General features: G+C 40.5%; 1 protein-coding gene across 2 annotated transcripts in view; it reads left to right on the top strand.

Moving 5' to 3' along the window:
- NDFIP2 (Nedd4 family interacting protein 2) overlaps positions 1–12,637 on the top strand; it is an 87,795-nt gene that overhangs the window by 39,453 nt on the left and 35,705 nt on the right. For both annotated transcript variants that reach the window (XM_072135410.1, XM_072135411.1), the window contains one exon: positions 11,946–12,033. In XM_072135410.1, coding sequence (XP_071991511.1) covers positions 11,946–12,033 — 88 coding nt within the window. The remainder of the gene's footprint in view (positions 1–11,945; positions 12,034–12,637) is intronic.

Genomic DNA, 12,637 nt, shown 5'->3' on the forward strand with positions numbered 1-12,637 from the left:
CCGGCGACTTTTCACGTCTGAAAAGTCGCCGGCAGCAGCGAGTGCGCAGGCGCGCGGACAGTAACGCCCTGCGCCGGTCCACTCCCGTCCGGCCACGTCCCCCGCTCGGCCGGCCGCGCCCCCCCCTTCACAACCCACTGGCGTGAAGGTGGCGGATTGGGGAAAATAATTGCAAAAGCTAGCAATAAGGTAGCATTTGCGATTATTTCAGGGCCTGTGCGCCACTGGCGGTGCGCAGAGGTCCTGATAAATATCCCCCATTGTCTGCAATAAAGAGTGAAAAATTTAAAGGGGTCTGAATACCGAATACTTATGCTTGGTAGAAAGAAAATGTGCCCCCCACCCCCAAAAAGAAGCCACAGCATTAATATTTAATAAGTGTATCCCTGGTCTGTACCAGTTCTGTAGTTTAGAATACAACTAGAATCACTACAAGAGTATCATCTGGTTTTAAGTGTGATCCAAATACTCATGTGACATGTAAGCCGGAAGAAGTACCCTGCGTGCAAAATGGCCCACACTTTTGCATTCATGAGGTCCTGCATACCCCTCTTGCCCTCAACAGTTGTTTTACATTTTATGTGAGTATGACTTTTAAACAAGGAAAAAACTTCTATGGTGAGTGCCATGTCATCCTTCTACTAACTTGCTTTTTGTTTTGTTACGATATATAGCAATTAGTTCAGGTCAGTAAATCGTGGTGACAGATTCCCCTTAACTTTTTCACGACCATGCAATCTAAATTACAGGTGAACCCCTACTTAAGACACCCGACTTACAGACGACCCCTAGATACAGACAGACCTCTCTGCCCACTGTGACCTATGGTGAAGCTCTCTGGATACTTTACTTTAGTCCCAGGCTGCAATGATCAGCTGTAAGTTATCTGTAATGAAGTGACCCCTCATCGCTCCCGGAGATGAAAGGAGCAAATGGTCGCACATGTCCGTTCTGCTCCATTCATCCCTATGGAGCTGACAGAGATTGTTGAGTGCAGCGCAAAATCATTAACATGTTGGACATCACTGTGTTCCAATCTATAAAATATTAGAACAATTATTCCTGGTGGTGAAACCCGTAACTGAAAATAGCACCTAAATGTCTGAACCGCCACTTTTTTGCCATTTTATCTTACATAAAAAGTGATTAACCCATTAAGGTTTAGGGTATGTATGAAGAGGGCTCACGGGCTGAGTCCTCTTCATACAGAGGTGGGGGTTGTTGCATATTGCAGCAAACCCCCACCGCTAATAACCGCGGTCGGTGCTTTGCTCGATCGCGGCTATTAACCCTTTCGTTGCCGGCGGCATTTAAAAGACGGCGGCGCGATCGGTTGCCATGGTAGCCTCGGGTCAAACGAAGACATCTGCATCTGCAGATTCGTTACAATGAGCCAGTGGCTCATTGTAATGAGTGACCTGCAAAAATGCCATATATTGCAATACAGAAGTATTGCATTATATGGTAGGAGCGATCTGACCATCTAGGGTTAATGTACCCTAGATGGTCTAAGAAATAGTGGAAAAAAAAAGTTTAAAAAATAAAAAAAATTAATAAAATATAAAAAATTTAAATCACCCCCCTTTCGCTAGAACTGATATAAAACATAATAAACAGTAAAAATCACAGACACATTAGGTATCGCCGCGTCCCAAAATGCCCGATCTATCAAAATATAAAAACGGTTACGGCCGGCGGTGACCTCCGAGACCGGAAATGGCGCCCAAATGTCCGAAATGCGACTTTTACACCTTTTTACATCACATAAAAAATGATCAAAATGTCGCACAGACCTCAAAATGGTAGCAATTTAAAGGTCCGCTCATTTCGCAAAAAATTACACCTCACACAGCTCCGTGCGCCAAAGTATGTACACATTCGTTTAATTTTTGAAAATGTATTAAAACACAATAAAACCTATATAAATTTGGTATCACCGCGATCTCACCGAACCAAAGAATAAAGCCGAGTTGTTATTTTGAGTGCACAGTCAAAGTCGTAAAAACTGAGCCCACAAGAACGTGCGTTTTTTTTTAAAAATTTTTTTCCACATTTGGAAATTTTTTTCAGCTTCGGAGTACATGGCATGTTAAAATAAATAACATTACGGTAAAGAAAAATTTGTTACGCACAAAATAAGCCCTCACACAGGTCTGTACACATAAAAATGAAAAAGTTATGGATTTTTGAAGGTGGAGAGCGAGAAATGAGCGAAAAAAACCTGCGTCCTTAAGGGGTTAAAGGGTTGTATTGTTTTGAAAATGGTATCAATGAAAACCTCATCCCATTACGCAAAAAATGACACCCAACACATCTCCGTACACTGAGTTATGGTGACACCATTTTTTTTTTTTTTTAAGATTAAAAAACAACTAAACTATATGAATTTGGTATCTCTACGATCATACTGATCCAAAGAATAAAGGAGAGGTGTCATTTCGACTGAAAGCCTTAAAATCATTTTAATGGTGCCTCTACAAAATACAATCCTACAATACCTTTGTAAACTGGAAAAAATAATAAAAGAATGACAGCTTGTGGAAAGAGTTTCCATTTATAGCTTTTCATTCTTTTCATTGTGGGCAGCTTTGTCACTGATATCTCTGTTACCGAAAACTAGTAATGAGTTTGTCTCCATTGTGGTGCAGCTAAAACCACTAAGTGGGCTGCTGAATGTGGGGGATTTCTAATGGCTGCAGATGTTCCATTGCTTTTAGCCTTTGCACTGCAGAGAGTGAAAGTGGTGGTAACAAACTGCAGCAGATACTAAAATCCTTTTTTTTTTTTTTTTTTTTTTTTAAATTTGTTTTTTTGCAGCATTTGTACATTGTAGTGTATTGACCTCCAGAAAGTTCAGGATGGAAATTCTGCAGCAAGTACATCTCATGGCAACCCAGATAAATTTTGTTGCTTCTGTTTAACCAAACCAAATCATAAATGCAAATACCGGCAGTCCCCGACTTAAGGACACCTGACTTACATACTAGTTACATACTAGTTACAGATGGACCTATTGGCCCCCTGTGACCGCTGGTGAAGCTCTCTGGATGCTGGTCATTTACTGAACTATAGTTTCAGGCCGCAATGATCAGCTGTAAGAGTTATTAAAGGCATTTGCACTGAAGCTTTATTGTTCATACTTTTTCCCATGACAACCCAAACTTTAAAAAAATCCAATTGTCGCAGGGACAACATTTTTTTTTTTAAAGATATAAAATATACCTGTATCACCTTACAGACACATCATATGTAAGAACAAACCTACAGAACCTATCATGTACATTGATTGTATTTCAGAAATACTACATGGAAAATGTAATGCACATAGTTCTCGGATTAATGGCCTATAAGTTGATGTTACTGGTATTAGGATGTAAAAAGATTCATATGCCTTGATATAAGGACTATACTTTCTGTGTATGGCTGATCATCCTCTTACAATAAAACTAGAATAGTGTCAAAGCAAGGTGGCTATAACAGATTATGAGATTGTATTGTAATAATAATAATAATAATTCTTTATTTATATAGCGCACACAGATTACGCAGCGCTGCACAAGCATGACAAATTGGTCCCTGTCCCCATGGGGTTCACAATCTAAACAACCTAACAGTATGTTTTGGAGTGTGGGAGGAAACCGGAGTACCCGGAGGAAACCCACGCAAACACGGAGAGAACATACAAACTCTTTGCAGATGTTGACCTGGGTGGGATTTGAACCCAGGACCCCAGTGCTGCAAGGCAGAAGTGCTATTCAATCAGCCACCGTGCCGCCCATGTAATCATAAACTTAATCACTTCGCTTAAAGGGCATCTACCACCAGGATGAAAGACTGTATGCAAATGAGCCGAGGGGCTCCAGGCTCCGTAGGTGTTAATGGAACCTGGAGTCCCTCTGGCGCATTTGCATACAGTCTTTTATCCTGATGGTAGATGTCCTTTAATCGGGTGCATCGGGGCTCCATTGTGGTATCTTTTGTTTCCATGCTATGTTTGAATGTACAGTGGTTAAATATTCACTTGGGGGGAAATATCAAGACCAGTCTTGGAGCACAGCCTCAATACAGTTGACTCCAGGAAGAGACTGGAGGCAGTTGTAGAGCACTATCATGCTAGAAAATAGTAAACCCGGTCACCACCCTCCCCACATTAACTTTTTGGAAAGTTGGGAGGGTGGCAAAAAACTTAATTCATGCAAAGCTGTTTGTGCGAATGGAGTAAAAAAAAATCTGCTAATCAGTGCTTTGCACCTTTTTATAAGCCACCTCCATTGTAGCACACAATTTAATAAAATTCTGAGATGTAAGGGGCCCATGCAACCCTTAATTTCCCTCTGTCTGCTGGTAGAAGACTTAGGAAGGTGTCTAAACACTATAGGTCCCTGGCCTTCTAGTTTCTTTTGAAGGTAATTGATCTGCTTGTATAGGGCTCAGTCTCTAAGTTTGCGTTCCTGTTCTTCTGACTCTTGAATTAGTGCTGGCTGACCCTTGGCCCCGCTCATCAACGTTATTAGAAAGCCACTTGGCCAGACCAAAGATAGTTCCTGATCATGCTCTGCCTGATCTCCTGGGGTGTCTCTTCACTCACCTAAATTTGGATTACAGGCGGTCCCCTACTTAAGGACACCCGACTTACAGACAACCCATACTTACAGACGGACCCCTCTGACCTCTGGTGAAGCTCTCTGAATGCTTTACTATAGTCCCAGGCTGCAATAATCAGCTGTAAGGTGTCTGTAATGAAGCTTTATTGATAATCCTTGTTCCCATTACAGCAAAGAATGTTTAAACTCCAATTGTCACTGGGGCCAAAAATTTTTTTGTCTGGACCTACAATTATAAAATATACAGTTTCGACTTACATACAAATTCAACTTAAGAACAAACCTCCAGACCCTATCTTGTACGTAACCTGGGGACTGCCTGTACTATGAACCTTTTAAACTTATTACAGTCCAGATTGCTGCATAGGGTAAGCCAATTAATCACCGGAGTAAACCAAAGCTAACCTGGTCAAGGTGACAGTGGAGGGAATTTTATTAAGACTGGCACATAGTTCGGCATTCTTAATATTCTTCCACCAGCACTCTGCGCTGGATTCACTAAAAGGCTCCGGCAGTGAGTAGCGACGTACGACAGAAAGCAAAGAGATTTCAGCTCTAGCCTGTGCCTGCTTTCAAGCAGTCGCGGCCTTTTTAGAAAAAGTTGGTCAGAAAAACTAAAGTACCAGAAATGACATGCCATGCAGGCGAGGCATAGCCCCCAATTGGGTTCACAACCCGCTGCTTGTTATAGTGTGGGATTTAAGGTTGAATGCCTATTTTAACAGTTAAAATCAATACAGGCAGTCCCTGAGTTAGTTTCTGTAGGTTTGTTCTTAAGTGGAATTTGTATGTAAGTCGGAACTGTATACTTTATAATTGTAACACCAGCCCAAATTATTTTGGTTTTTGTGACTATTGGATTTTAAAAGTGTTTTATTGTCAGCATAACCAGGATTAACAATAAAGCTTAATTGCAGACACCTTTGATAAGTGTTATAGCTGTATATTGTAGCCGAAGGCTAAAGTACAGTAAATTACCCAAATCCAGAGGTCTGTTTGTAACTAGGGGTTGTCTGTAAGTCGGGAGTTTGTATAATGAAATGTAGTTATGTACACTAAAAGCAACGTGTAGGCAAAAAATGGCTGCAGGTCAAGTTTTGATTTGGTCAAGTCTTAAAAGACCCGGACATGAATGTGTTAAAGCACCTGGCAAACCTCTATCTACTTAGGAAAAGGGAAACATTACTGCTCTGACATTTTTCACTTACAGCAGTGCCTGGAAACTTCAATATGTACAGAGCCAATGTATTCCAAATCCATGTCCAAAATACACAGCGAGCGCTGCAGTTTGGAATAAGACAAATACAATAAGCCTTTTGAAATCAGTAGAACCCCCTGTGATCTTCAAGGAAATTATTCACACTAATCACACAATGTGTAAGCCTCCAGCTCTACCCAAATCCCTCATTTCCCACACACACGCACTGTTCATTTTATTAAAGTAATGAATTTGATCGCATGACCCTTCTCCAGCTATTCTGCCCAGATCATTTCATATTGTGAAAATTGCAGTCCATTAATCATTCATCATCTCTGCTCGTACCCAAGTAGAAAAGTGCGCTGAAGCTTCCGGTGATTATACTCGCAGGCCGCTTCCCGAGGCAGAGGCGTTTTGTCATATTTCGACACACGGCTGTTCCCTCTGCCTGTTGCTGTACCATTTATGTCACCTGTAGCCACTAATTTACCGCAAAGCATTTGCTAAAGTGAAAATATCCGTCATCAGGAACCTTTCCCGTCGCTATTATTGTTATTATTCAGCATTTTAAAGTTCAGCCGCGACTTCATTCCTAATGTCACAGCTCTGCGCGATGTTCCTTACTCAGTCTGACTAGAGTAACATTAGCGCAGAGTCTATTTTTACCAGTGACCTGGAGCAGTGCAGAATAATGACTTGAAGCAGTAGACGAAAGTACTTTGATGGCTACAAGGATCCCGAAATTGTCTTCTGCTGGAGTCTACAGCTCTCCTTTTCTGCATACATTTGTGATTACATTATTAGATCAGCCCGCTAGATATTAAAATTTATGTGCACATATTTAATAAATCATGATTTTCAGAAAACATTTACATTCTGTTTTATAGAATACATTGGGGGACGTGTATCTTTATTTTTGCTTGTTTTTTCTTTCCTTTTTTTAAGACTTTGTGTTTTTGCGACTCTTTACAGCGACTTTTGCCTCAGTTTTTCAAGTACACCTTTGTCTGCACCTTGTGTGTCTTTATTTCCCATAAGTTGTGTGCGACTTTTTACATATATATGACTTTTTTTGCTTCCTTTTGTGACTTTTTAGGCGCAAATCTGCACCTGGTCCGGAACCCTGTTTTAACATGCAAATTGGAATATGTTGACATGCTTTAAGGCTGCGCTCACATGTGACCTTTACAATTCGTTACACATTCCAGAAACAAATTTTTTTTTTCTTAACATTTTATTATACATTTTCCGGAACCCTTGATAGCACTCTTAAACAACTCTATGCCTGAGATCCCTAAGGCCAAACATAAATTTATCCAATATGACAGCGTAGTCATTGCAAGGGTGTGGAAATCTACATTTATGTGTCTAGCATATGTCGAGGTGAAACTTACCTGAATTACGCCTTGAGTAGCTTGTTATCAGGGCCGAGAGAAACATTTGGTAGTGTTTGGGCTCTGTGGCGCTCTTTTCTTCAAGGAGCTTACTAGATTGTTTGTTTTTTTTTTTTTATTTTATTTTTTAGTTTTATAATGTCTTTTTTTTTTTTTTTTTTTTTTTTAATATGTCCTACTATAAGCAGGTGACTTGGAAGATTACTTACTTTCCTTATTCCTTCCTTCTTCTCTCTTCAGTGTTTATCTGTTTGTTTTTATCTTTTCGTGGTTAATATCCTGATTAGAAGTGAAGCCTAAGTTGTTATTTGTACTGAGATGTTATTATGTCCTATTGGTTTTCCTCTGGATAAAGTTTACGCGAAAGTGAGTTGAAAACAAATACATTAGTACATTTTATCCAAGATGTTTGGTGGAGTCAAGGTATATATCTTTGTGCAGGCCACTCTTTTCGCCACACTAGTTTCCTCAGTTTGTGAACAGATGCTACCAGAAAGTGAAGGCATGTGATTGCTTCAACTATCCTTGTATGATGGAGCAAAACCTAATCTCTCGTTACTTAAAGCAACTTTACTTTAAAGGGGTTTTCCCACAAAAGAAGATTCTCACATCTCAATCTCCTAGTGATGTTAACACAATAAAGATCATTTTCCCCTTACTTTACAATTTTACTCACTGTTATTGCTGTTTTAGCTCCTATTTCTCCCTCGGCTGCTGAGTGTAAAATCCCAGGGTGTGGGAGGGGACTCTCTAAGCAGTTACATTATGACCCATCTAGTTCTGTGGGGTGACAATGTGGTTACATTATCAGGGTACAAGGTGTATATACACTTTCATCTGGCTACTGACATTGTACTAACACACAGACACATGGAGAGAGAGATGCATGAGATTACACAGAGGCTGACAGACTTTTACACTGTTACACTGTGAGCTCTGCTACATCTCATAGACATGAGCCTGCCTCCCCCTTCCCCTGGGTCACTTATCTCCTTGTAGTTTGCATCTTCTCTCTCTGCTCACGTTTTCCTGGCAGGATGTGAGTGTCTCTGAACTCCGTGCAGGGGACGTGGTTACAGGCAAACAGCATAGAGACACCGTAATCTTAGCTCCACAATCTCACATAAGGTCGGGTGCCATCTTGGAATTCTAAGTGAGAAGTTACAGGGTCGGGTCTAGGGGCAATTGAAATTGTGTACAGCAGGACTGATAGACACAGGTTGGACTTACATCTGTGAAATGCTCTTATCCTGAGTACAGATATGAAACTTGTCTTCGTGGGAAAGCCCCTTTAAGTAAGTTTACATTAGTAAGCAGCTACTAAAGGTGACGGGTCCTCTTTAAAATAAAGATGTCAGACCAAACCCTGAGTGACCCAATACCATTATGTTTCCTCCACAATAATTTGGATATACAGGCAGTTTGTTCTTAAGTTGAATAGTTGAATTTGTATGTAAGTCAGTACTGTATATTTTGTAATTGTGAACCAAGCCAAATTTTTTTTGCACTCTGTTACCAAATGGATTTTAAAAATGTTGGATTAGCATCAGAACCAGTACTAACAGTAAAGCTTCATTACAGACATAACTTTAATAACTGTTATAGCTGTTTATTGTAGCCTAAGGCTAAAGTACAGTAAATTACCTACATCCAGAGGTCCGTTTGTAACTAGGGGTTGTCTGTAAGTTGGCTGTTCTTAACCTGTAGTTAAAACCTATTCAACCAAGACTTGACATTGTGTTTCTGATCTTGGGCTTGTGTGCTGCTCCTTGACCACCTACACTTAATTCAAGAAGCACCTGGCAAACTGCCCATTCTATAGAAATGTTTTTTGTAGTGCTTTAGAATTCATAGTACACCACTTTAAGTATTGCTTTTTGATGTATGTCTGTGGAGATATACTGTTATAGTAAGCCACAAAATGGCAGGCACCATTCAAAAGTTTACATCTATGGTGCAACCAGGTTATAACACTAGACGCAAAAGACGCCCACCATGAATAAACACAAGATAAAGAGTATAAATACTTTATTGAAGAAATGATACAGGGGTTAAAAACAATTAAAAAAAATATCTAAAAAAGCAAATAACACAATGGGACGAGCCTGTTGGGCTACAACCCACTGGAAATTGTGTGGTTTGTATCTTGCTTAGAAATATAATAAATGATAACATAGTTTATGTTGTGATCGAATAAAAAAGAACAAAAGAGATCAATGCATTCAAAAGTCTCTACAAAATCCATGTGACAATGTCCAATACATGCTTGCATAATAGGATAATTTGCATGTACTGTATTTAATTGTTCCTAAGAGAAATGTGAATATCTATGTCAAAATACATGATTAACAGCAGCAAGGGTTAAAGGAGCAAAGTGTCTAAAAAGATATGCATGAACCTACATTGGAGGTCCATGGTGACAACATGTCTGTTTGTTGCTGTTATATAGTACTGTTACTATTCTTAAAGGGAACCTGTCCTTTCTAGAATTCCTTCTTTTATGTGAAACCTCACACATTTAAATTTGCTGCAAAGTCATGTAAAGAGGAGCAGAGAAAAGTCATATTTTGCCTCTTATGAGTCAGGTTTATAGGCTGCAGAGGGAATATCACTTTACTTGCCTCAGTCTTTCATTCTATATTACCTAGAAACATGCTTTTGGTGTCATTTTAAAGATAAGAAACTCATCATTTTATATCACAGACTTGTTATTCAGTAAGCTACAGAACTGGATTCATTTTTTCTACGGTTTGTAGAATGTTTCTAGGTATTATAGAACTGAAGATAAGGCCATCTGAAGTGACACTCTCCTGCAACCATTTCATACATGAAGGCAGTCAGTGTAGAATTCAGTTACACAAGTCATTCAGGTATGTACAGTGTAGGCACTCCAAGGTTACATGGTTATCACTCCAGCCAAAAGTTATGTTGTGTGATGTCAGCTCTTGGTAAACTATAGTACATCATCATAAAATGTCTATTATTTAGTCACATAGACTGAGCCTTTCTGTTTCCAGCAGCCATCTTCTGCTATCTCTACAATATTGTCCTGCTAGATAAGGCCTTCTGCCGCTCCCTGCTCTTACTGGAGAGAGGACTGTCTTCCATCACTTTATAGACTCTTATAATATATGACATTTCCCTCTGAATTCTTCATTTCAGCTCCCATAAATAGAATCAATTCTCTGCTGCAGGTTATTAACACAATACAGGTCTCCACAAGTGGCTTTTATTTTAGGAATAAGCCACTGAAAAACATATGTAAATATGTAAAAACATATGGGTTTTTTTGTAGTTTTTTTTTTTTTTAATTGTAGCCGTTTGTAGCTACCGCCAAGTTAACATTTGTGTTGGGAGCCTCCTTCACAGATTCTTTCAAGACAGACAAGTAACACAGCACACTGCTGGATTTTATCTGGTAGACTGGCTAACACCATGATGGAAACCTATTGAGGATGAGCAGTATTGGATTATAATACAGTACAGGAGATTTTGGCGGTAGCCAGTGGGGGGCCCAAGCCTTATAAGGGGCCTATGTTCAGCAAAATTTTATACTCTGAAGGACCTTCCGCCATTAAAATTCTCATATATCTGTTCCCACTCTTAATGCACATGTACAGAAGAGCCATTTCAGCGCCTATAATATCCATCCAACCCGGGGCCCATGACAGTCTTACTCCGCCTCTGTGTTGGTATCAGTTGTACATAAACTACCTGAATTTACATGTTGTAATGGTGCAGCCATTGTGTGTATATATTCACTAAGCTTATTTGGATTATGGCCTCAATATTTAAGGGTCATCATGTGTCTGACGCCTGATGAAGGCTCTTGTACTGAGCAGAAGCATGTTAAATTTCAATGAATGCATCTATACTGGTTGCATGAGTCGTATATAGGCATTTCTTGTATCAAACTCTCCGATTAGTGATGTAATCCTGTACTAGTGAGTGCATAACACAGGTGTCTAGGCAGAAGGCTACACAGAATGATGTTAATCGTCAGGGCCGGCTCCAGGTTTTAGTGGGCCCCTGGGCGACTGTCCTTAGTGGGCCACTTCATGGGCCGCCATCCAGTGGCCACACTGCCCCCCTCTCCCTGCAGACCCACTGACCCCCCCCCTCCCCCCTCCGCCCCCTGCGAACACACTGACCCCTCAGGAAAAGAAAAAAAAAATCTCACTTTTCCTGGTTCCCCCGGAACAGCGCAGGGACAGCCTCCATCTTTCTTTGGCCTGGGCCTCCCGTACGCGCCGGCCCCGAAGCTGGCACACGTGATCCCATGACATCATCATGTGCGCCAGCTTCAAACCTGTCGCATACCATGCGGAGCGCCTCTTCGTGGAAGCAACGAAAGGTGAGTTTTTGATTCTGCTTCTATGCTGCGCTCCCGATGAGCACAGCATAGAAGCAGAAAAGTAATCGATCCGGATGGTGATCATTTGTACCAGTGTCTTATAGCGACACTGGTACAATTGATCCGGGGCTCGAGTGGGCTCCTCCAGCTCCCCGGGGCCCGGCACTTGCCCCGTGTTGGCGCCGGGCCTGTTAATCGTGGTATTATGTATCAAGGAATAGGAGCTTCCCTATTCTCACACTCCATTTTGTTCCAGAAGTCATTTACTTGTATAATGTTGTTGATCATATATTTTGTCCTTTAAATATCATATATGGCTAATTACTTAAAGTGGATAAAATGAAGCCTTGTAATAATTAATTCCATCATCTGCTTTCTTCTATGTATTTGGTTAGGAAGAAGAATATCCGCCAAGAGATGACTTCAGTGATGCCGACCAGCTGAGAGTGGGGAATGATGGGATCTTTATGCTGGCTTTCTTTAGTAAGTTCTTTTATTTTTTTTTTCCAAATGCACTTAGTGCCCCTCCAGTTATATGAGGAACCTGTATGCACATTCATACATACTCATAGGGCAGATACAATGAAGTTTCTTTATGCAAGTGTATAAGTGCCTTGAAACAGAGCAGTCGGGTCTACTTAACAGGAAACCTTTTGGGAAGCGTTACTAAAGAATACATAAAGGCACAAAGAGAGAAAACAAAATATTTGGATGGCTTCTTAGAACTTTCCAGTAGAGGGCAGTCTTGTTCTTATTGCTAGACTATCACTGCGCTAGCTTACTTCTAGTTCCCAGCTAGCTTATTCTTTCCAGTCCCTCTCAGCACACGAGAATACTTTTACTCTGAAGTGACAACCCCTTTAAGGAAGACACAGGAGACTATAGCTATTGGCAGCAGAATACAGTAACAAATAGCACAGGCTTGCACAATATTAGTTTTCTTATATTTGGAGATACATTCAATATTGTATGATATGGCTGTCCCTGCTCTCACCCACATAGATGTTCTTAAAGTGGAAGATGTAGAAATGGGGGTACTTGAAATCTCACTGTCGTTGTGATTCGTATCTTTGTGCAGATTGTTTTG

The sequence above is a fragment of the Engystomops pustulosus genome, chromosome 2 (genome assembly GCF_040894005.1).
Source record: "Engystomops pustulosus chromosome 2, aEngPut4.maternal, whole genome shotgun sequence".
In the NCBI taxonomy this organism is placed as follows: domain Eukaryota; kingdom Metazoa; phylum Chordata; class Amphibia; order Anura; family Leptodactylidae; genus Engystomops; species Engystomops pustulosus.